Source organism: Oncorhynchus kisutch, linkage group LG28, assembly GCF_002021735.2.
Source record: "Oncorhynchus kisutch isolate 150728-3 linkage group LG28, Okis_V2, whole genome shotgun sequence".
Classification (NCBI taxonomy): domain Eukaryota; kingdom Metazoa; phylum Chordata; class Actinopteri; order Salmoniformes; family Salmonidae; genus Oncorhynchus; species Oncorhynchus kisutch.
In genome coordinates this window covers 26,524,009-26,547,083 of record NC_034201.2, presented here as the reverse complement: position 1 = coordinate 26,547,083, position 23,075 = coordinate 26,524,009, and the positions used below count along the sequence as shown (strand labels likewise).

General features: G+C 43.3%; 1 protein-coding gene across 2 annotated transcripts in view; it reads right to left on the bottom strand.

Annotated features, from left to right (window-relative positions):
- Positions 1 to 23,075, bottom strand: part of kcnj6 (potassium inwardly rectifying channel subfamily J member 6) — an 82,291-nt gene that overhangs the window by 13,458 nt on the left and 45,758 nt on the right. For both annotated transcript variants that reach the window (XM_020464605.2, XM_020464604.2), the window contains exon 2: positions 3,076 to 4,003. In XM_020464605.2, the coding sequence (XP_020320194.1) occupies positions 3,076 to 3,979 (904 nt within the window). In that variant the 5' untranslated portion in view covers positions 3,980 to 4,003. The remainder of the gene's footprint in view (positions 1 to 3,075; positions 4,004 to 23,075) is intronic.

The window sequence follows — 23,075 nt, the reverse complement described above, 5'->3', positions numbered from 1 at the left end:
ACCCTAATAAAACTGACTATCCTACCGATCCTTGACTTTGGCGATGTCATCTACAAAATAGCTTCCAACACTCTACTCAGCAAACTGGATGCAGTCTATCACAGTGCCATCCGTTTTGTTACCAAATCACCTTATACCACCCACCACTGCGACCTGTATGCTCTAGTCGGCTGGCCCTCGCTACATATTCGTCGCCAGACCCACTGGCTCCAGGTAATCTATAAGTCTATAGTAGGTAAAGCTCCGCCTTATCTCAGTTCATTGGTCACGATAACAACACTCCACCGTAGCACACGTTCCAGCAGGTATATTTCACTGATCATCCCCAAAGCCAACACCCCATTTGGCCGCCTTTCCTTCCAGTTCTCTGCTGCCAGTGATTGGAGATTGGAACGAATTGCAAAAATCGCTGAAGTTGGAGACTTTTATTTCCCTCACCAACTTTAAACATCAACTATCTGAGCAGCTAACCGATCACTGCAGCTGTACATAATCCATCTGTAAATTGCCCACCCAATCTACCTGCCTCATCCCCATACTGTTTTTAATTTATTTACTTTTCTGCTCTTTTACATACCAGTATCTCTACTTGCACATCATCATCTGCTCATTTATCACTCCAATGTTAATCTGCTAAATTGTAATTATTCGCTCCTATGGCCTATTTATTGCCTACCTCCTCATGCCTTTTGCACACACTGTATATAGACTTTCTTTTCTCTACTGTGTCATTGACTTGTTTGTGCTATTGGCTTGTTTATTGTTTACTCCATGTGTAACTCTGTGTTGTTGTCTGTGTCACACTGCTTTGCTTTATCTTGGCCAGGTCGAACTTGTTCTCAACTACCCTACCTAGTTAAATAAAGGTGATATAAATACATAAAATATTATTATTTTATGACTCATTTTCATGTATCAGCTGATATCGTCCATAAAGAGAAAAAAGGAGGAAATGGAAAGACGGAGGAAAGAGATTGATAAGTTTGGCCCTCCAGATCCGAACCAGAGAGTTACAGGATGAGTCAAGAAGCGGGGGACAGATATCTCTCAGAGCAGTTTCATAGCAGGATCATTTCTAGTTCACTCTTTGACCCAACCTTTAATGGGCATGTTATGAGTGGGTGCATTTGAGCTCCCATTTTCATAGGATTTTTTGTCTGTTATTTATAAAATAACAGTATCAGAAACTACAGTGTAATGATTTCTTACATTACAACTCAAGGCCAGACAAACTCTCACTGCACCCTGTGCGATGAAAAATAGAACACTATGCAACAAATAAACCATAATTTTCCTTTAAATTGTCTTTGTGCAAATCATATAAGCTCATTCACACGCCATACAGTACAACACCCTGCATTTATTGAACTCTTAGGTCCGTATACAACCAGTTTCAAGGATGCCATATACAGAAGTATTGTTCCAGAAAACATTCTGAAATGTGCTTAGTGTTGGCATTTTGTTGGCAGCATTTTTTAACAAGGTCCTGTATTTTGTAACGTGTGTGCACAGCTTCTGACAAGCTGCCAAATTCGGTCATGTCTATCTCTCTTTAGGGCTGCCCTGTTAGGTTCCGGTGTGAACCAGGTGTGGAGACCTGCTTCTCACCCCACTAAGTCACTTAGCTGCTTTTCTGCCACCTCCAAAAAGAGCCTTAGAAAATCCTCACTGCAACTTCTTTGAAACAGTGTTTTCATTTATGAAAATGCCTGTTTGTGTTTATCCTTTTATTCTGACCACCATGTCTTGCTTCCAAATTGTCTCGGACGGTTTGGTTTTGTCTGAGTGAGATTCAAGCAGACTGGTAAACATAACCTTCAAATATTTTTTGGGCATTGTCTGCAAGCAAGATGCACAATACATCTGGTATTTGGACTGGAAGTAATTAGTCTGGAATTCTGGATAGGGCAGTGCATTTGATTTCAGTAACACATGGATATGTACTGAGGTCAAGCCAAATCGAATGCAGTAAAGCTAGACTAACCAACAAACTAACCAGCAATTTGAAGCACGAAAAACATACAGGTCTTTTTCAACTCACAATGGATACCGTGAGTAAGCTTGTGTCAAATAGTGTGTGTGTAATATGTGTGTGCAATATGTGTGTGTAATATGTGTGTGCAATATGTGTGTGTAATATGTGTGTGTAATATGTGTGTGTAATATGTGTGTGTAATATGTGTGTGTGATATGTGTGTGTGATATGTGTGTGTGTTATATGTGTGTGTAATATGTGTGTGTAATATGTGTGTGTAATATGTGTGTGTAATATGTGTGTGTAATATGTGTGTGTAATATGTGTGTGTAATATGTGTGTGCTTTCATATCAATGCTAAAGGAAATACATGTGTGTTATCTGTAACCTGTGTGCACACCTGGCTGCACTGTGCCTCATAGGTTTATTCCACACTGAAGACTATGGCCTCTTTACTGCTTGTGTAATCAGGCAAAAGTGTCTGCAGACAGTGTTTTCAATGGTCTATGTGGTTACACAACCAGGGATGCACCTGCCTTTTCCTATTGGTAATGAAATCTGATCTTATTTGCATCTCCCCCACAATAAGCCTATTGTGCAGCCCATAACCTAACAAAAGGCTGTGGGGCAACACCATGGTGCACACAAGGGCTGAATCTAGATTCATTGAATTATATCGCCTTGTCTGTTTTCCCTCATGCCTTTCAATGACTCCCTCTCAAACCTCAGTGGAAAATAAGGTAAAAAAAGACAAGAAGAGGAGACAAGCACATATGAATGCATTATTATGATAAGAGATGAAACATCCTTGTTCACTTCTGAATAAACCATTAACTGCTAATGCAAATCAGAGGTAACATGTAACGGGATGATGAGCATATGGACTTTGCTACTGTATGAAATTGCTATAATTACTATAATTGTCATAGTTAATACAACACCCACACACAAATTAAATATGTATTATTAAACTGGAGCAACAGTTCAGTTTAAAGTTTCAGTTTGACAGTTTGAATTTCAGTGGAATCTGTGATTAGGAAACAAAGAGAAGGAAAAGTTGATTAATTAAACCTGTAATTTATATGTTTGATGCTGCTTACCTGTAGCCTCCACCATGCCCTCCAGAATGACCACAATCTCCAGGTCCTCTTTGTCAAGGTCGGCCTGGGAGATCTCCCAGAAGGGGCTGTTCTGATTGATTTCATGGCAGATGATGAGCGGGGACACCAGGAAGAGCCTGTCATCCCCCGTGTCATAACCCACATTCATGTCTGTCTGGTTGAGGGGTATGAACTCCCCTTCCTTGGTCTGCTTGGACTTGATCAGCTTGGCCCTGATTGAGGCCTCCACGATGTGCGAGTTCCGAAGGTCCCCTACCCTGAACATCAGACACAGCCGGCCATCCCTTACGGAGATGACAGCGCTGGTGGAGAACACTAATGTTTCTGCCCGCTTCTTCGGTTGTGAGATCTTGACAAACATGCAGCCCACCATGAAGGCATTAACTATGGACCCCAGCACTGACTGAATCAACAGCAGAAGGATCCCCTCTGGGCATTGGTCTGTTATAACCCTATAGCCGTACCCTATGGTTGTCTCTGTCTCTATGGAGAAGAGAAAAGCTGAGACAAAACCGTTGAGATTATTGACACAGGGAGTCCACTGGTTGTCCCCTATGTGTTCCAGGTCGCCACGGACATAGGCGATGAGCCACCATGCGAAGCCAAATAAGAGCCATGTCACTGTGTACACCAAGACAAAGATGAAGAGGTTGAACCTCCACTTGAGGTCCACCAGTGTGGTGAAGATGTCCGTCAGGTAGCGATAGGTCTCCTGGACGTTGCCATGGTGGACATTACATTTGCCGTCCTTACGGACGTACCTCTGGATCTTCCTCTTTGCCCGCACCTGGTCTACCAGCTGCTTGGGCAGGTCCTCGCGAGCCTGCTTGGGTAGCTTGGGCTTTCGGGTGGTGACTGCCGGACTTTCCACATCCTGCTCCATTGGGGCTTCAAGAATGAGTCAAGCCTACAGGGAGAGAGAGAGAAGACAACAAAAGAAAAGGGCAGGTAAGACAGATGCACAACTACTGAACTGCAACACCTTAAACTTTTAGATGGTGATTTCATCCCAAATCCCACAATGTCTCACTCCAAATGTTGTAGACAGATGGTAGGATCTTGCTACAGTTTGATTTATCTTGTAAAATACACACTTTCTTTTTCTCTTAGAAAACCTGTAAACTAACTTCCTAGTCTTCATACAGTGCAAGACAACATATATTGAATGTCTATTTGACTAATTTGTTATTGCATAATGCACTGACAATCTTAGACAGATTTCAATCATGAGGGGCCTTTAAGTAAAGAAAGTTAATCTGTCAAAAGGTTGATACACTGGTTCTCCAAAGCTATTTTCTATACTCTCCAAATTGCAGGATATTTACCAAAGCAATTTCCCATGCTTTGAACACAGTCGTAACAGCAGGTGGGGATACTGACAACGCACTTTTGAAGAGCCTCTTCAATTTACAACATTTTCTGTCGTGCTTCAAATTTTAAGAGGTTGGCGGAGTGTTATATGGAATTTTTCACCAGCTAAAAATAGAATCATGGAGGAGGTACTGGTTAGGTCATCATGAGCTGAGAGGAGCGATGAGTAAGGTTATAGTGAGGCTTCTGCCCAACACTCTAACTATCTCCACATGGGGTCCTTTGAGGGCTGATGGACGGTCGTCCAGTTGAACCATGACCACATCTTCTCGCTCAGTGCATTTCCAGATACCATCAGATTAGAGAGCTGTCACAATCCATTCCGTCTCTGAGAGAACTTCTAAGAAGAAAATAAATGCTCACAATGTTGTAATTAAAGCTAATCCATTCCACTTAGTCGGCTGGGTCAAGAATCCAATGAGGGTTTCTGCCCTTCTACCTCATTTAGTCTCGACTGGTAGTGAGAGGTTAAATTGGGATGACTAGATTATGGAATTGTTTGCAATATTTGTTGCATTCGGAAAGTATTCAGACATCTTGTCTTTTTTTGTTACGTTACTGCCTTATTCTAAAATGGATTAAATACATTTATTTCCTCATCAATATCCACACAATGCTCCATAATGACAAAGGGAACACACATTTAGCAAATGTATTTAAAATAAAAAACAGAAATAACTTATTTACATAAATATTCAGACCCTTTGCTATGAGACTCGAAATTGAGCATCCTGTTTTCATTGATCATCCTTGAGATGTTTCTACAACTTGATTGGAGTCCACCTGTGGTAAATTCAATTGATTGGACATGATTCGGAAAGGCACACACCTGTCTATATAAGGTCCCACAGTTGACAGTGCATGTCAGAGTAAAAACCAAGCCATGAGGTCGACGGAATTGTCCGTAGAGCTCTGAGACAGGATTGTGTCCAGGCACAGATCTAGGGAAGGATACCAAAACAATTCTGCAGCATTGAAGGTCCCCAAGAACACAGTGGTGTCAATCATTCTTAATGGAAAAAAGTTTGGAACCAACAAGACCAAGGGAGGTGGGAGGTAACCAAAAACCTGATGGTCACTCTTGTGGAGCTCCAGAGTTCTTCTGTGGAGATGGGAGAACCTTCCAGAAGGACAACCATCTCTGCAGGACTCCACCAATTAGGCCTTTACGGTAGAGTGGCCAGACTGATGCCACTCCTCAGTAAAATGCACATGACAGCTTGCTTGTAGTTTGCCAAAAGGCCCCTAAAGGACTCTCAGACCATGAGAAACAAGATTCCCGAAGGCCAAGCGTCGCGACTTGAGGAAACCTGGCACCATCACTCGGTGAAGAATGATGGTGGCAGCATCATGCTGTGCAATGTTTTTCAGCAGCAGGGGCTGGGAGACTAGTCAGGACCGAGGGAAAGATGAATGGAGCAAAGTACAGAGAGATCCTTAATTAAAACCTGCTCCAGAGTGCTCAGGACCTCAGACTGGAGCGAATGTTCACTTACCAACAGGACAATGACTCTAAGCACACAGCCAAGACAACGCAGGAGTGGCTTTGGGACAAATCTCTGAATGTCCTTGAGTGGCCCAGCCAGAGCCCGGACTTGAACCCGATCGAACATCTCTGGAGAGACCTGCAAATAGCTGTGCAGCAACGCTCCCAATCCAACCTGACAGAGCTTGAGAGGATCTGCAGAGAATAATGGGAGAAACCCCCCAAATACAGGTGTGCCAAGCTTGAAGCGTCATTATCAAGAACACTCAAAGTTGTAATGGCTGCCAAAGGTGCTTCAGCAAAGTACTGACTAAAGGGTTTGAATACTTATGTAAATGTCATATTTCTGCTTTTTATCTTTCTGCTTTGTCATTATGGGTTATTGTGTGTAGATTGATGAGGGAAAAACAAATATTTAATCCATTTTAGAATATGGCTGTAACGTAACAAGATGTGGAACAAGTCAAGGCGTCTGAATACTTTCTGAATGCACTGTATGCTGGACCAGCCTTTGCTGGTCTATGCTGTTTTCTTCAGCAGGACAATTCACCTTTACTGCTCCTGGGTTTTAAAATCTCCATGTGTGTCAAACTGCTTATGTCAGAAAAGGCTTGGCATGCGTTTATATTGAATATAGCATTTTATGCCTAGACTTAATTCAGCATTCAACTAGCACTAACACTAGAGACATGTACAACGAGCACTTGATAAAAGGCCAGGGGGGACAGAATGAGGGATGTGTGTTCTGAAGTACTGGACTTGTGATGCTTCACTCTGTGAAAGAGAGAGGTAGGGAGCCTTGCTCTATGAGAGCTTGTCTGGTATTGTGTTTACACATGTTTGTTCTCCAGTCCCCTGGGTAATGGCACAGCCAGATTCCAAATCTGCCCTTTACATCCCTGCTCCCACTGGATAAAGCACACTCCCCGAGAGGCATATTAAGAGGTAGCTACTGCAACATCCACAGAAGGGACAATAATATAAGTGTAAATACAAGATACAGGTAACTGCCCAAATAAAGTAAAAACCAACATAAAGTGTCTTAAAAGGATCGGACCCTTTTTTTCAATTTTCGCCAAAAATGTCATACCCAAATCTAACTGCCTGTAGGTCAAGACCTGAAGCAAGGATATGCATATTCTTGATACCATTTGAAAGGAAACACTTTGAAGTTTGTGGAAATGTGAAATGAATGTAGGAGAATATAACACATTAGATCTGGTAAAAGATAATATAAATAAAATGTAAAAAAAATCTGTATTTGTTTTGTACCATCATCTTTGAAATGCAAGAGAAAGGCCATAATGTATTATTCCAGCCCAGACACAATTTAGATTTTGGCTACTAGATGGCAGCAGTGTGTATGTGCAACGTTTTGGACGGATCCAATGAACCATTGCATTTCTTTTCAAAATGTATCAAGACTGCCCGAATGTGTCTAATTGGTTTATTAATAACTTTTCAGGTTCATAACTGTGCACTCTCTTCAAACCATAGAATGGTATTATTTCACTGTAATAGCTACTGTAAATTGAACAGTGCAGTTTGATTAACAAGAATTTAAGCTTTCTGCCAATATCAGATATGTCTGTGTCCTCGGAAATGTTCTTGTTACTTACAACCTCATGCTAATCGCATTAGTCTATGTTAGCTCAACCGTCCCGCGGGGGACCCACCGATCCTGTAGAGGTTCATTAATATGGTATTGGGCCACCACGAGCCAGAACAGCTTCAATGTCCCTTAGTGTAGATTCTAGAAGTGTCTGGAACTCTATTGGAGGGATGCGACACCATTCTTTTACTAGAAATTCCATAATTTGGTGTTTTGTTGATGGTGGTGAAAAATGCTGACTCAGGCGTCGCTCCTGAATATCCCATAAGTGTTCAATTGGGTTGAGATCTAGTGACTGAGACGGCCACGGCATATGGTTTACATAATTTCAATGCTCATCAAACCATTTAGTGACCACTCGTGCCCTGTGAATGGGGGCTTCCCCACATTTTTATACATGACCCTAAGCATGATAGGATGTTAATTGCTTAATTAACTCAGGAACCACCCCTTTGTGAAAGCACCTGCTTTCAACATACTTTGTATCCCTCATTCACTTAAGTGTTTCCATTATTTTGTCCGTTACCTGTATCTGCAGTAGCCAAAAAAACTAAATTAATCCAATGTGTCTCGATAATGCTTTTAGATTAGCTTTCCATGGATCTAATGAAAGACTAGGGGGAAAAATGCAGATATCCCTTGGCAAACAAATCTGTGGTCCTGGTTCATAGAGAGGGGCAGAGGAGGCTTCTGTGTCCATGACTAATTCCTGTGTCACTGGTCGCCGGCAGCCATACAGACAATTAAATGAGTCCAGCTTCACTAAGCCCTCTTCAAATCCCCCAGATTTCTCATCTGAATCAGAGCTCCAGCAAGGGCAAAATGGAGATGAATGCTGAGCAACAGTTCTTTGTGGAGATGAGTACAATACACAACATGGAGTGTGTCCTTTTATGTTTTCATGGACAGATTGACTTTTGTTGCTGTCGGAGAAATGCATGCTATATGTAGCTTTAATTGGTTGGACGTAATTGAATTACAACCCACTTACAGTGCTTCTTCTCCCCACCATTTTATAGTGGGCTTCATTGAGAGAATGCGTGCATTCTGTTTCCTGCCCTTATCTTGATTGGCCAGTGTCTGTTGCCACACAGTCATGTCTTCTATTTCAAATGGCTGTCTCTTGTTCGCCATCACTCTAAATCGATAGAAATTTACTGAGTAATCTCCTTTACACAGCGAAATGATTTCAGCCGCCAAAGATAAGGGGATCCAGTGGATGTAGCCTTGTGGAACAACACTCATCATGTTTCGACACCGAGGATCGCTCACGATGGTCTTTTACAGCCCTCTAACTGAAAGCGTTTATGGGCCAATGAAATTACCTACAATGACTGTTCTCTAATGTGACATACATAATTTTTTTACACCCAGCAAATGCACTGACTGACCCTGCATCACATGATTACGATTGTGTCTTATTTTATTATAGCACCTATACTTGTATCTATAGTCAGTAGAGCAGACCAGATGACAATGTTTAACACACTGAATCTCTGCTATTTTATCACACAAATGGTCTTGGATACAGGGATAAGATCATTCATATAGGTTTTATGTTCATTATTCCCCACACATATGTACCCCACAAGGTTCCATCGTTCCTTGAGATGTGTATAGGGTGTGGGCTCAGCCCCGGTCACTCCCTAGCTAAAGCCATAGTCACTTCCTGGTTTGAGTGAATTAGGAAGTGGGTGTGTCAGTTAGGGAAGAAGCTGTTGTTGTCAGTAATGTTTGGTAAAGGAAACTGTTTATAAGACTAGTTTTCTCACTCCATACAAGTGAGAACTTTCTCAAAGAATTATAAACCTCACAAAGCCTTTTCAGTGGTAGGGTGTGGTATGCAAAACGGGTCAACTTTGAACACCTCTATCTCCTGAATGTTTTGACACTCAGGTCCAAAAAGTCACTTTATGACCACTTCTACTACGGGCAAACATATATGGAAGGTGTTGTTCAAATAACATTGGGTGCAGTCAGAAATGTATTGAAATCATATGGAACGACCCTACAGGCAGAGCATATAGGAAGGAGGGTTAATGGCCCATAAGTCCTGCTTGCCCGTGTCCACAAGGGAAGACATTATGTTCTCTGCATTCTAAATCATGGGGACCCCTGTGTCTGGCCTACATTTATGTTCCCACAACAAGTATGGCCATGAAGAGGCCAGTGTTCATATTTAGTTGGTGATGAAGGGACATGTGTTTGACCTTTTGCTGATTTACTAGGCCTGGGAACAGTAGAGTCACACACAGAACGGGCCACCGCCAGAGACCCACAGCATGATGTCTCATTTACACTGAAGAGAGGAGAGAGCTTTTTAGTATGAATGGTTGGATGGTTGAACTGTAACATAGGCTAATGCTTGTCGGGGCTACCTCATGGCCCACATCTTCTTTATAAAGATCAATTTATGCTGCTTTTGCAACAGCTAATGGGGATCCTAATAAAATACCAAATACCAAACAGATGAAGGTGAATGACGCTGAATGATAAAATACCACAAGATGCGTGTTCTATCCATCGATCAGATAGGGTTTGTCGTTGATTCAACAGCTGAAGAAGAGACCACCAGCTACAACAATGTCACCCAATAACCCGCCTCTGACCTTCTACCTCATGTGCCGCTCCATTTCCTCAGAAACGCACAGTACAGGATGCTGGGATACAAGGTACTTGACACCATGTAGTTGACATATCTGACAAATCTGAGATTCTAGATGACAGTGGTAAAGGTAATACACAAAAACCTGAAATGGTGGAGTTGTGTTCCTATATTCATTGCTTTCAGATCCCGTCCTCATATCTCTGGTTTATTAATATTCATGGATATTCTCTCCAACCCTGGGTCCCATAGATGCATGGTCACAGACTAGGTTGAACTCTAATAAAAAAAAAATAGGCAGTACCATGATTAGAAATAAAAAACTAGAACCTTAGTTAACCTATGAAACAGACTGTCCCTGTAATCACAGCAAATACCTTTGCTTCAGTGTCTCTTTAACCATTCATGCATTAATCATTGGATTTATTAATATAGAGCGAGCTCCAAAAGTATTAGGACAGTGACACATTTAGTGTTGTTTTGACTCTGTACTCCAGAACTTCAGATTTTAAATGATACAATGACTATGGGGTTAAAGTGCAGACTGATAGCTTTCAATTTAGGGTATTTTCATCCATATCGGGTAAACTGTTTAGAAAATGACAGCACTTTTTGACATAGTCCCCCCATTTAAGGGGACCAAAGGTATTGGGACAAATTAATTTATATATGTATTAAAGTTGAGTATTTGTTCCCATATTCATAGCACGCCTCTGTAACTTTCTCGTTCATCATTATTCACGATTCAGTAATCATGGTAGCATCCACATGAACGTAGAAGTGTTTAGAAACATATTCTATGCTTATTTACAATAAAAGTGTCACGCCCTGACCATAGAGAGCCCTTGTTTCTCTATGGTGTAGTAGGTCAGGAAGTGACTAGGGGTTATTCTAGTTTGTAATTTCTATGTTGTGTTCTAGTTTATATTTTCTATGTTAGTGTTTTGTATGATTCCCAATTAGAGGCAGCTGGTAGTCGTTGTCTCTAATTGGGGATCATATTTAAGTAGATATTTCTCCCACCTGTGTTTGTGGGATATTGTTTTGTGTTTGTGCACCACGTAGTCACGTTTAGTTGTTCGTTTATTGATTTATTGTTTTTCTTTAAGTTTCACTTTGCAATAAATATGTGGAAATCAACATCCGCTGCGCCTTGGTCCCGTTCTTACGACAACCGTGACAGAATATTTGACAGCAGCATACCACCCTGCATACCACTGCTGGCTTGCTTCTGAAGCTAAGCAGGGTTGGTCCTGGTCAGTTCCTGGATGGGAGACCAGATGCTCCTGGAAGTGGTGTTGGAGGGCCAGTAGGAGGCACTCTTTCCTCAGGCCTAAAAAAATATCCCAATTCCCCAGGGCAGTGATTGGGGACACTGCCCTGTGTAGGGTGCTGTCTTTCGGATGGGACATTAAACGGGTGTCCTGACTATCTGAGGTTATTAAAGATCCCATGGCACTTATCGTAGGGGTGTTAAAATCCTCAAACCATCACGGTCACATAATAATCCTCAGTTTACAATTGGCTTAATTTCCTCTCCCCTGTGACTCCAAAATGACACAATACATTATTTAGCATTCATTTCTATTTAGCACAAAATAATCTGAAACACAACCAAAACAAACAACAAATGCATCCTACAAATGCTTGATGTGTGCTATGAATATGGGACCAAATACTTTTCTTTTGACTACTTTAATACACACATGACCAAGTCTGTAATACCAATATGTTTCAAGCAGACCACCATAGTCCCTGTACCCAGAGCACAAAGGTAATCTGCCTAAATGACTACCGACCCGTAGCACTCACGTCTGTAGTCATGAAGTGCTTTCAAAGGCTGGTCATGGCTGACATAAACATCATTATCCCAGAAACCCTGTATCCACTCCAATTTGCAGACCGCCCCAACAGATCCACAGGTGATGCAATCAAAAGGAACACCTACGTGGGAATGCTATTCATTGACTACAGCTCAGCGTTCAACACCATAGTGCCCTCAAAGCTCATCACTAAGCGAAGGACCCTGGGACTAAACACCTCCCTCTGCAACTGGATCCTGGCCTTCCTGGTGGGCTGCCCCCAGTTTGTAAGGGTAGGCAACAACACATCTGCCACGCTGATCCTCAACACGGGGGCCCCCCAGGGGTGCATGCCCTCGTTCTCATCGACGGGGCTGTAGTGGAGCACATTACCAACGAACTGTCATGGTCCAAACCCCAAGACAGTCGTGAAGATGGCACGACAATGCCTATTCCCTCTCAGGAGACTGAAAACATTTGGCATGGGTCCTCAGATCCTCAAAACGTTCTACAACTGCTTCATCGAAAGGATTGGTAGCATCACCGCCTGGTATGGCAACTGCTCTGCCTCCGACCGCAAGGCACTACAGAGGGTAGTGAGTACGGCCCAGTACATCACTGGGGCAAGCTTCCTGCTATCCAGGACCTCTATACCAGGCGGTGTCAGAGGAAGGCTCTAAAAATTGCCAACCCTAGTCATAGACTGTTCTCTGTGCTACCACATGTCAAGCGATACCAGAGCACCAAGGCTAGTTCTAAAAGGCTTCTTTACACCTTCTATCCCCAAGCCATAAGACTGAACAGCTAATAAAATGGCTACCCGGACAATTTCCACCCCCCCCCCCCCCAATTTTTCTGCTGCTGCTACTCTCTGTTTATTATCTATGAATAGTCACTTTGCCATAAATGTTTAATGCTTTTCGACCTGTCGAAAATGTCATTAATGTCATTGGTTCAGAGTCTGTTTTGATATTTGGCCGCGTTTGGTGTAGGGGAACAAAATAAATATATGCACGATGGCGCATGCGTGCAGCCGGTTTGGGTTCCGTGTAAGTAAGTATTTCACTGTTGTATTTGGCGCATGTGACAAATACAATTTTACTTGATTTGATATACAGTGCCTTCAAAACGTATTCACACCCCTTGACTTTTTCCACATTTTGTTGTGTTACAGCCTGAATTTAAAACAGATTTTTGGGTCTGTCAATAACCTACACACAATACCTCATTATGTCAAAGTGGAACTATGCTTTTCAACATTTTGACAAATGTATTAAAAATGAAAAGCTGAATTGTCTTGAGTCAATAAGTATTCAACCTCTTTGTTATGGCAAGCCTAAATAAGTCAAGCAGTAAAAATGTGCTTAACCAGTCACATAATAAGTTGCATGACCTCACTCTGTGTGTAATAATAGTATTTAACATGACTACCTCATCTCTGTACCCCACACATACAATTATCTGTAAGGTCTCTAAGTCGAGCAGTGAATTTCGAACACAGATTCAATCACAAAGACCAAGGAGGTTTTCCAATGTTAAAAACAGTGGTAAAAAAGCGGTGAAGTTATTAATTACTCTTTGGATGGTGTATCAATGCACCCAGTCACTACAAAGATGCAGGCATCCTTCCTAACTCAGTTGCTGGAGAAGAAGGAAACCACTCAGGGATTTCACCATGAGGCCAATGGTGACTATAAAACCGGTACAGAGTATAATGGCTGTGATATGTGAAAACTGAGGATGGATCAACAACATTGCAGTTACTCCACAATACTAACCTAATTGACAGAGTGAGAAGAAAGAAGCCTGTACAGAATACAAATATTATAAAACATGCATCCTGTTTGCAAGCAGGCTTTAAGTAATACAGCAAAATGTGGCAAAGCAAAAACTTTTTGTCCTGAATACAAAGTGTTATGTTTGGAGAATACAACACATTACTGACTATCACTCGCAAAAAGGGGGAGGCTTGCAAGCCGAAGAACACCATCCCAACCGTGAAGCACGGGGATGGCAGCATAATTTTTTGGGGGTGCTTTGCAGCAGGAGGGACTGGGGCTCTTCACAAAATAGATGGCATCATGAGGTAGGAAAATGATGTGGATATATTGAAGCAACATCTCAAGACATCCGTCAGGAAGTTAAAGCTTGGTTGCAAATGGATCTTCCAAATGGACAATTACCCCAAGCATACTTACAAAGTTGTGGCAAAATGGCTTAAGGACAACAAAGGCAAGGTATTGGAGTGGCCATCACAAAGCCCTGACCACAATCCTATAGAAGATTTGCGGGCAGAACTGAAAAAGCGTGTGCGAGCAAGGAGGCCTACACACCTGACTCAGTTACACCAGCTCTGTCAGGAGGAATGGGCCAAAATTCAACCAACTTATTGTGCGAGGCTTGTGGAAGGCTACCCGAAACGTTTGACCCAAGTTAAACAATTTAAAGGCAATGCTACCAAATACTATTTGAGTGTATGTAAACTTCTGACCCACTGGGAATGTGATGAAAGTGATACAAGCTGAAATAAATAATTTTCTCTACTATTATTCTGACTTTTCACATTGTTAAAATAAAGTGGTCATCCTAACTGACCTAAGACAGGGAACTTTTATGTTTTTGGCTAAGGTGTATGTAAACTTCCGACTTCAACTGTATGTAAACAAGATATGTCTCGTTTAAACAAAAAAAATCTCAGAACATGTTTTCACTTTGTCATTTAAGGTATTGTTTGTAGATGGGTGGGACAAATCGAATCCATTTTGAATTCAAGCTGTAACACAACAAAATGTGGAAGAAGTCAAGGGGTAAGAATAATTTCTGAAGGCAGTGTTACTGAATTTGTCACAATGTTTTGGTCCCTGAAATGGGGGGACTATGTACAAAAACTGTTGGAATTTCTAAACGGTTCATCCAATGTGGATGAAAATACCATTAAATGATTTTTTTTAAACATGTTTTATTTATTTTACCTTTATTTAACCAGGTAGGCTAGTTGAGAACAAGTTCTCATTTGCAACTGCGACCTGGCCAAGATAAAGCATAGCAGTTCGACACATACAACAACACAGAGTTACACATGGAATGAACAAAACATACAGTCAATAATACAGTAGAAAAACTAAAACAAAGTCTATATACAGTTAGTGCAAATTAGGTCAAATAAGGGAGTTACGGCAATAAATAGGCCATGGTGGCGAAGTAATTACAATATGGCAATTAAACACTGGATTGGTAGATGTGCAAAAGATGGATGTGCAAGTAGAGATACTGTGGTGCAAAAGGAGCAAAATAAATAAATACATTATGGGGATGAGGTAGATAGATGGGCTGTATACAGATGGGCTATGACCAGGTGCAGTGATCTGTGAGCTGCTCTGACAGCTGGTTCTTAAAGCTAGTGAGGGAGATGGGAATCTCCAGCTTCAGTGATTTTTGCAGTTCGTTCCAGTCAGTGGCAGCAGAGAACTGGAAGGAAAGGCGACCAAAGGAGAAATTGGCTTTGGGGGTGACCAGTGAGATATACCTGCTGCAGCGCATGCTACGAAGGGGTGCTGCTATGGTGACCAGCGAGCTGAGATAGGGCGGGGCTTTACCTAGCAGAGACTTGTAGATAACCTGTAGCCAGTGGGTTTGGCGACGAGTATGAAGCGAGGGCCAGCCAACGAGAGCGTACAGGTCGCAGTGGTGCGTAGTGTATGGGGCTTTGGTGGCAAAACGGATGGCACTGTAATAGACTACATCCAGTTTGCTGAGTAGAGTGTTGGAGGCTATTTTATAGATGACATCGCCGAAGTCAAGGATCGGTAGGATGGTCAGTTTTACGAGGGTATGTTTGGCAGCATGAGTGAAGGAAGCTTTGTTGCGAAATAGGAAGCCGATTCTATATTTAATTTTTTATTGGAGATGCTTAATGTGAGTCTGGAAGGAGAGTTTACAGTCAGACACCTAGGTATTTTAAGTTATCCACGTATTCTAAGTCAGAGCCGTCCAGAGTAGTGATGCTGGATGGGCGGGCAGGTGCGGGCAATGATCGGTTGAAAAGCATGCATTTAGTTTTATTTGCGTTTAAGAGCAGTTGGAAGCCACGGAAGGAGAGTTGTATTGAATTGAAGCTCGTCTGGAGGTTAGTTAACACAGTGTCCAAAGAAGGGCCAGAAGTATACAGAATGGTGTCGTCTGCGTAGAGGTGGATCAGAGAGTCACCAGCAGCAAGAGCGACATCATTGATGTATACAGAGAAGAGAGTCGGCCCGAGAATTGAACCGTGTGTCACCCCCATAGAGACATCCAGAGGTCCGGACAACAGGCCCTCCAATTTGACACACTGAACTCTATGCTGAATGCTGATAGTCTGCCCTTTAGAGTCTGCCCTCTGGCAAGCACATGGAGGGCTGTGCGGCCCCCCCAAAGAAATGCCACCCCACACCATGACTGACCCACCGCCAAACCGGTCATGCTGGAGGATGTTGCAGGCAGCAGAACGTTCTCCACGGCGTCTCCAGACTCTGTCACGTCTGTCACGTGCTCAGTGTGAACCTGCTTTCATCTTTGAAGAGCACAGGGCGCCAGTCTCGAATTTGCCAATCTTGGTGTTCTCTGGCAAATGCCAAACGTCCTGCACGGTGTTGGGCTGTAAGCACAACCCCCACCTGTGGACGTCGGGCCCTCATACCACCCTCATGGAGTCTGTTTCGGACCGTTTGAGCAGACACATGCACATTTGTGGCCTGCTGGAGGTCATTTTGCAGGGCTCTGACAGTGCTCCTCCTGCTCCTCCTTGCACAAAGGCGGAGGTAGCGGTCCTGCTGCTGGGTTGTTGCCCTCCTACGGCCTCCTCCACGTCTCCTGATGTACTGGTCTGTCTCCTGGTAGCGCCTCCATGCTCTGGACACTACGCTGACAGACACAGCAAACCTTCTTGCCACAGCTCGCATTGATGTGCCATCCTGGATGAGCTGCACTACCTGAGCCACTTGTGTGGGTTGTAGACTCTGTCTCATGCTACCACTAGAGTGAAAGCACCGCCAGCATTCAAACAGCATGTGAAATTTATTGTCAATCAGTGTTGCTTCCTAAGTGGACAGGTTGATTTCACAGAAGTGTGATTGACTTGGAGTTACATTGTGTTGTTTAAGTGTTCCCTTTATTTTTTGGAGCAGTGTATTTACGCTCAGTGTGTCGTCTTGATCGCTGTTGAAAAGCTCTCTCTCTCTCTGTTGTGGTTATAGTGGATAGTTCAGAGTGACATTCATTCACGTTGTTGTAGAATTGATGTTTCGGGGGTTGTCGTTTTTCGTGTTCAATAATACCGAATTCCTAGCTCCAGACTAGTAATTAATATCAAAGACTTGTTCTTATTCTGTCGGTATCGATAGTCTAAGAGTTTAACCACGTGGTATGGTTAAAAGATTCTTATACAACAATTAGATGTAAACCTCATATCTGAGGCTATTATATAAACAGCAGTTATGGTAATGTGGCCACACCGTCTCCCATGAGCTTCCCCAAGTTGCAACAAACAGACCAGTTCGTAGCTGGATTCTTCACTGATCTTTTATACCTTCTCCGGAATGTAAATGTTGTTCGGACCTCAAGTTCTGTGAGGTGGAAGAAATTCCTTTGTTCACTATGAAACTTCACTCTCTCTCTATACTGTGTGGCCATGAGGCAGGGTCTTCCCTAGGAATTTACGACCTCACTCTGACCACAGCAGTCTGGTTGTAGAAGCAGAGAGGGATGTACTTAACATTAATGTACTACTTATGTAGTTTTCTGGGGTATATGTACTTTACTTTACTATTTATATTTCTGACAGCTTTTACTTTTACTTCACTACATTCCTAAAGAAAATAATATACGTTTTACTCCATCCCTGGCACCCAAAAGTACTAGTTACATTTTGAATGTTTAGCAGAACAGGAAGATTGTCTAATTCATGCACTTATCAAGAGAACATCCCTGGTCATCTCTGCTGACTCTGATCGGGCAGACTCACTAAACACGAAAGCTTTGTTTGTAAATTAGTCTGATTTGCTTAGTATAAGAAATTTGAAGTATGTACTTAAGTATATTTTAGCAATTATATTTACTTTTGATTCTTAAGTATATTTAAAACCAAATACTTCTCCTCAAGTAGGATTTTACTGGGTGACTTTCACTTGAGTAATTTTCTATTAAGGTATCTTTACTTTTACTCAAGTATGACAATTGGGTACTTTTTCCACCACTGCCTTTTTCTTAACCTTTATTTAACTAGGCAAGTCAGTTAAGAACTAAATTCTTATTGACAATGATGGCCTAACCCTAACCCGTATGATGCAAGACCAATTGTGCACCGACGTATGAGAGTCCCATTCACGGCCAGGTTGGACACATCATGGAATCGAACCAGGGTCTGTAGTGACACTTCTAGCAGTGAGATGCAGTGTCTTAGACGACTGCACCACTCAGGAGCCACACAAACACATTCTCTCTCTTCTGTCTTGCTATTTCCCTCAGATTGTCTCTCTAACTGGTTGTAATCATGAACTCTACAAAAATGTGAAGGTTGTTCCCCCCCATTTCAATTGAGATCATAATTACTCTGTTGAAAACAGCAAGTGTGGAAGCTGGTTGTGTTCAAGTTCAGCTTCAGAGGAGGGGGAAACGCACAGTGGCAGCCTCCAAAAACTATTGCTCTTCTAAAAGGTCATGCCATTTAACGTGGCTATCAAATCATATTAGTGGTGCAGCATTTCCTGGAAAAGGTGCACGTCACAACGAGCAACATGTATGTTAGCACCCACCAAGATGTCAAAGAGACCCGACCTCGGGTCAGCCCACCTACCTGCGGATTCACTTGCACTTCACTCACCTAATCATTGTCCTTTCATTTTATTTGCCAATGCATTCACGAGTTAGGAGATATGACAACTCTGTTGCTCAGGCCCCAGAGTGTATCCCTTCACTGTAACAGCACACTGAGTAAGACAGATGGGTTACCATGCCTCCCTTATGGGAGAACTCCTCCAGATCTCTGCCGCACAGACTGTCTTCTTTCTCTCTCTCTCTCGTTCTGAGACCTTCATCCATCAACCAATCTCTTAAAATGGGCATATCCAACACGACACTATAAGCCTAGTTCCCAAGAAAGCTAAGGTAACTGAGCTAAATGAGCACTCACCTCCATCATCATGAAGTGCTTTGAGGGAATAGTCAAGGATCATATCACCTCCACCCTACCTGACACCCTAGACCCACTCCAATTTGCTTACCGCCCCAATAGGTCTACAGACGATGCAATCGCAATCACACTGCACACTGCCCTAACCCATCTGGACAAGAGGAATACCTACGTAAGAAGGCTGTTCATCGACTACAGCTCAGCATTTAACACCATAGTACCCTCCAAACTCGTCATTAAACTCGAGACCCTGAGTCTCGACCCCGCCCTGTGCAACTGGGTCCTGGACTTCCTGACGGGCCGCCCCCAGGTGGTGAGGGTAGGAAACAACATCTCCACCCCGCTTACTGCTTACTGCCATACTGCTCGTATGGTACTGCTTGATTTCCTGCAAGACAGGAATGTCAGTGTTCTTCCATGACCAGCGAAGAGCCCGGTTCTCAATCCTATTGAGCGCGTCTGGGACCTATTGGATAGGAGGGTGAGGGCTAGGGCCATACCCCCCAAAACTGCCTTTGGATTATCTTGATTCGTTTCAGTGTCTTGCCGCACCACTGCACTCTAGTTTTGACATGATGGTGGCTAAATGTGTTCTCAAATCAAATCAAATTGTATTTGTCACATGCGCTGAATACAAGCAATTCACCTTACAGTGAAATGCTTACTTACAAGCCCTTAAATAACAATGCTTTAAGAAGTTTTAAGAAAAAAAAGTGTCAAATAAAAAATGTATCAACAGCAGCAGTAAAATAACGATAGAGAGGCTATTTTCAGGTGGTACCGGTAAAGAGTCAATTGCAGTGGCAGGAGTCTTGGACAATTGTTAGGGCCTTCCTCTGACACTGTCTGGTATAGAGGTTCTGGATGGCAGGAAGCTTGGCCCCAGTGGTGTACTGTGCTGTACGCACTACCCTCTGAAGTGCCTTGCAGTCGGAGGCCGAAAAAGTTGCCATACCAGGCAGTGATGCCTGCAGTGGAGCAGGTTGGGTCCTCAGATCCTCAAAAGGTTCAACAGCTGCACCATCAGGGCGCTCTTGATGGTGCAGCTGTAGAACCTTTTGAGGATCTGAGGACCCAAATGCTTTCAGTCTCCTGAGAGGGAATAGGCTTTGTCGTGCCCTCTTCACGACTGTCTTAGTGTGTTTGGACCATCATAATTTGTTGGTGATGTGGACACCAAGGAACTTGTAGCTCTCAACCTGCTCCACTGCAGCCCTGTTGATGGGAATGGGGACGTGCTCGTTCCTCCTTTTCCTGTAGTCCACAATCATCTCCTTTGTCTTGATCACTTTGAGGGAGAAGTTGTCCTGACACCACACGGCCAGGTCTCTGACCTCCTCCCTATAGGTTGTCTCATCATTGTTGGTGATCAGGCCTACCACTGTTGTGTCATCAGCAAACTTGATGATGGTGTTGGAGTCGTGCCTGGCCATGCAGTCATGAGTGAACAGGGAGTACAGGAGGGGACTGACCTCGCACCCCTAAGTGGCCCACGTGTTGAGGATCAGCGTGGCAGATGTGTTGTTACCCATACCACCTTGGGATGGCCCGTCAGGAAGGCCAGAATGCAGTTGCAGAGGGAGGTGTTTAGTCCCAGGGTCCTTAGCTTAGTGATGCTCTTTGAGGGCACTATGGCGTTGAACACTGAGCTGTAGTCAATGAATAGCATTCTCACATAGGTGTTCCTTTTGTCCAAGTGGGAAAGGGCAGTGTTGAGTGTAATAGAGATTGCATCATCTGTGGATCTGTTGGTGCGGTATGCAAATTGGAGTGGGTCTAGGGTTTCTGGGATAATGGTGTTGATGTCAGCCATGACCAGCCTTTGAAAGCACTTCATGGCTACAGACATGAGTGCTACGGGTCAGTAGTCATTTAGGCAGGTTACATTATAGTGTTCTTTGGCACAGGGACTATGGTGGTCTGCTTGAAATGTGTTGGTATTACAGACTCAGTCAGGGACAGGTTGAAAATGCCAGTTGGTCAGCGCATGTTCGGAGTACACGTCCTGGTAATCCGTCTGGCCCTGCGGCCTTGTGAATGTTGACCTGCTTCAAGGTCTTACTCACATCGGCTATGGAGAGCGTGATCACACAGTCGTCCGGAAACAGTTGATGCTCTCATGCATGCTTCAGTGTTACTTGCCATTGAAGCGAATATAAAGGTAATTTAGCTCGTCTGGTAGATTTGTGTCACTGGGCAGCTCATGGCTGTGCTTCCCTTTGTAGTCCTTAATAGTTTGCAAGCCCTGCCACATCCGACGAGCGTCGGAGCCGGTGTTGTACGATTCAATCGTAGTCCTGTATTGACGCTTTGCCTGTTTGATGGTTCGTCAGAGGGCATAGTGGGATTTCTTGTAAGCTTCCGGGTTAGAGTCCCGCTCCTTGAAAGCGGCAGCTCTACCTTTTATCTCAGTGCAGGTGTTGTCTGTAATCCATGGTTTCTGGTTGGGGTATGTATGTTGTTCTGTGTCCGCCTCAGGGAACAGCCAACATTCCCAGACCCACACATCCTTTCAAGTGATGTCAGCCCCCAGGTACCATCCAGAGACAAGGGAGAAAACATTATGAAGCACAGCCCTTGACAGTAGACACTTCAAAATGCAGACATCCATATTCAACTCCCCTATTTGTTGAATATTTCTCCTAGGCTTTGATTTGTTTTCTATGCTATATATGGCTGTCACAGGGCACAAAGTATGTGAATCAAAAGCCATTTTCTTGTCCTTGTATGCCCTTAATGAGTGTCTCTTTTCTGGTTCAGTTACTCCTCCATCCACAGCTAACGGCAGGGGTGCAAAATTTGGCTTTAGAAGTGGGGGGGACATTATTATTATTATGAAACACTCCAAACAGCCTATCCGACCACTCAGAGGCATCCGCATGGTCCTAAAGCACACCATTACCTCGTTTTGTATCACATTCCAATGATAAAACTGCCGGGGGGGGGGGGGGGGGCTGGGGTGCAATTTCAGAATGTGGGGGGGACATGTCCCCTCGTCCCCAGTGATAGTTGCGCCCCTGGCTAACGGGAGAAAACATTTTCTATCTGGGAATGTCATGATGATTTTGGAAAGTACTTCATTTCCACAAGGAGTAAGGACCAAAGAAATGGGTTTCAGAGGAGAAGATCCTGAAAAACATGCCCCTTGTTTGAACAGTTTCTGATATAACGTTTGCTGACATGATGGGAATGTGAGATCTGAAACGAACGAATCCTGTTACAGAGTAGTTCATAAACTCATGTCTTAATGAAAGCCATGTGAAAGTAGTGTGAATTTGAGGACTGAGGATGTGGGATCATTAGCTGTAGACAGACTGGGTACGCTGAAGCTCTCAGGTGGCCCTGCGCTGAATTCAATAAAAACAACTTCCTGTAAGTAAGTAAGTGTGTGTGTGTGTGTGTGGCCCAGTTAGTAGAGCATGGCACGTACAACACCAGAGGTCGTGGGTTTGATTCCCGGTATAGCCATCCTATGTAACATTTATGCACGCATGACTGAGTTCCTTCGGGATAAAAGCATTTGCTAAATGGAATTTACAGTATTATCATATTAGTCGGCAGTATGTGTGTATGGTGATGCAATATCTCTCCCAGGTATGCTCTCTCTCAACCCTTTCACTGAATAACAATCAGAGAAGCCTTAGATAACCCTGACAGTAATGTCTTTAATTACTAACGGATAAGCCAAAGAACTATCCGTAAGACAGGTGCAGCACCCTCTTGACAACAGGGGGATGATACTGTGACAAACACCTTGGTGGAGGAGACGGGGACCTTGTTTGTGGAGATTATGGGCACACTACATGGCATGGACCTTGTACCATGATCCAGGTGACAGTGATGGCCCTTGACAACTGGCTAATGAAAAAGAGTGTTTCAAGGCACGCTATCTGTCAATATGAACATCACGTCACGTTGCACATGTTGCCAGAGAAAGA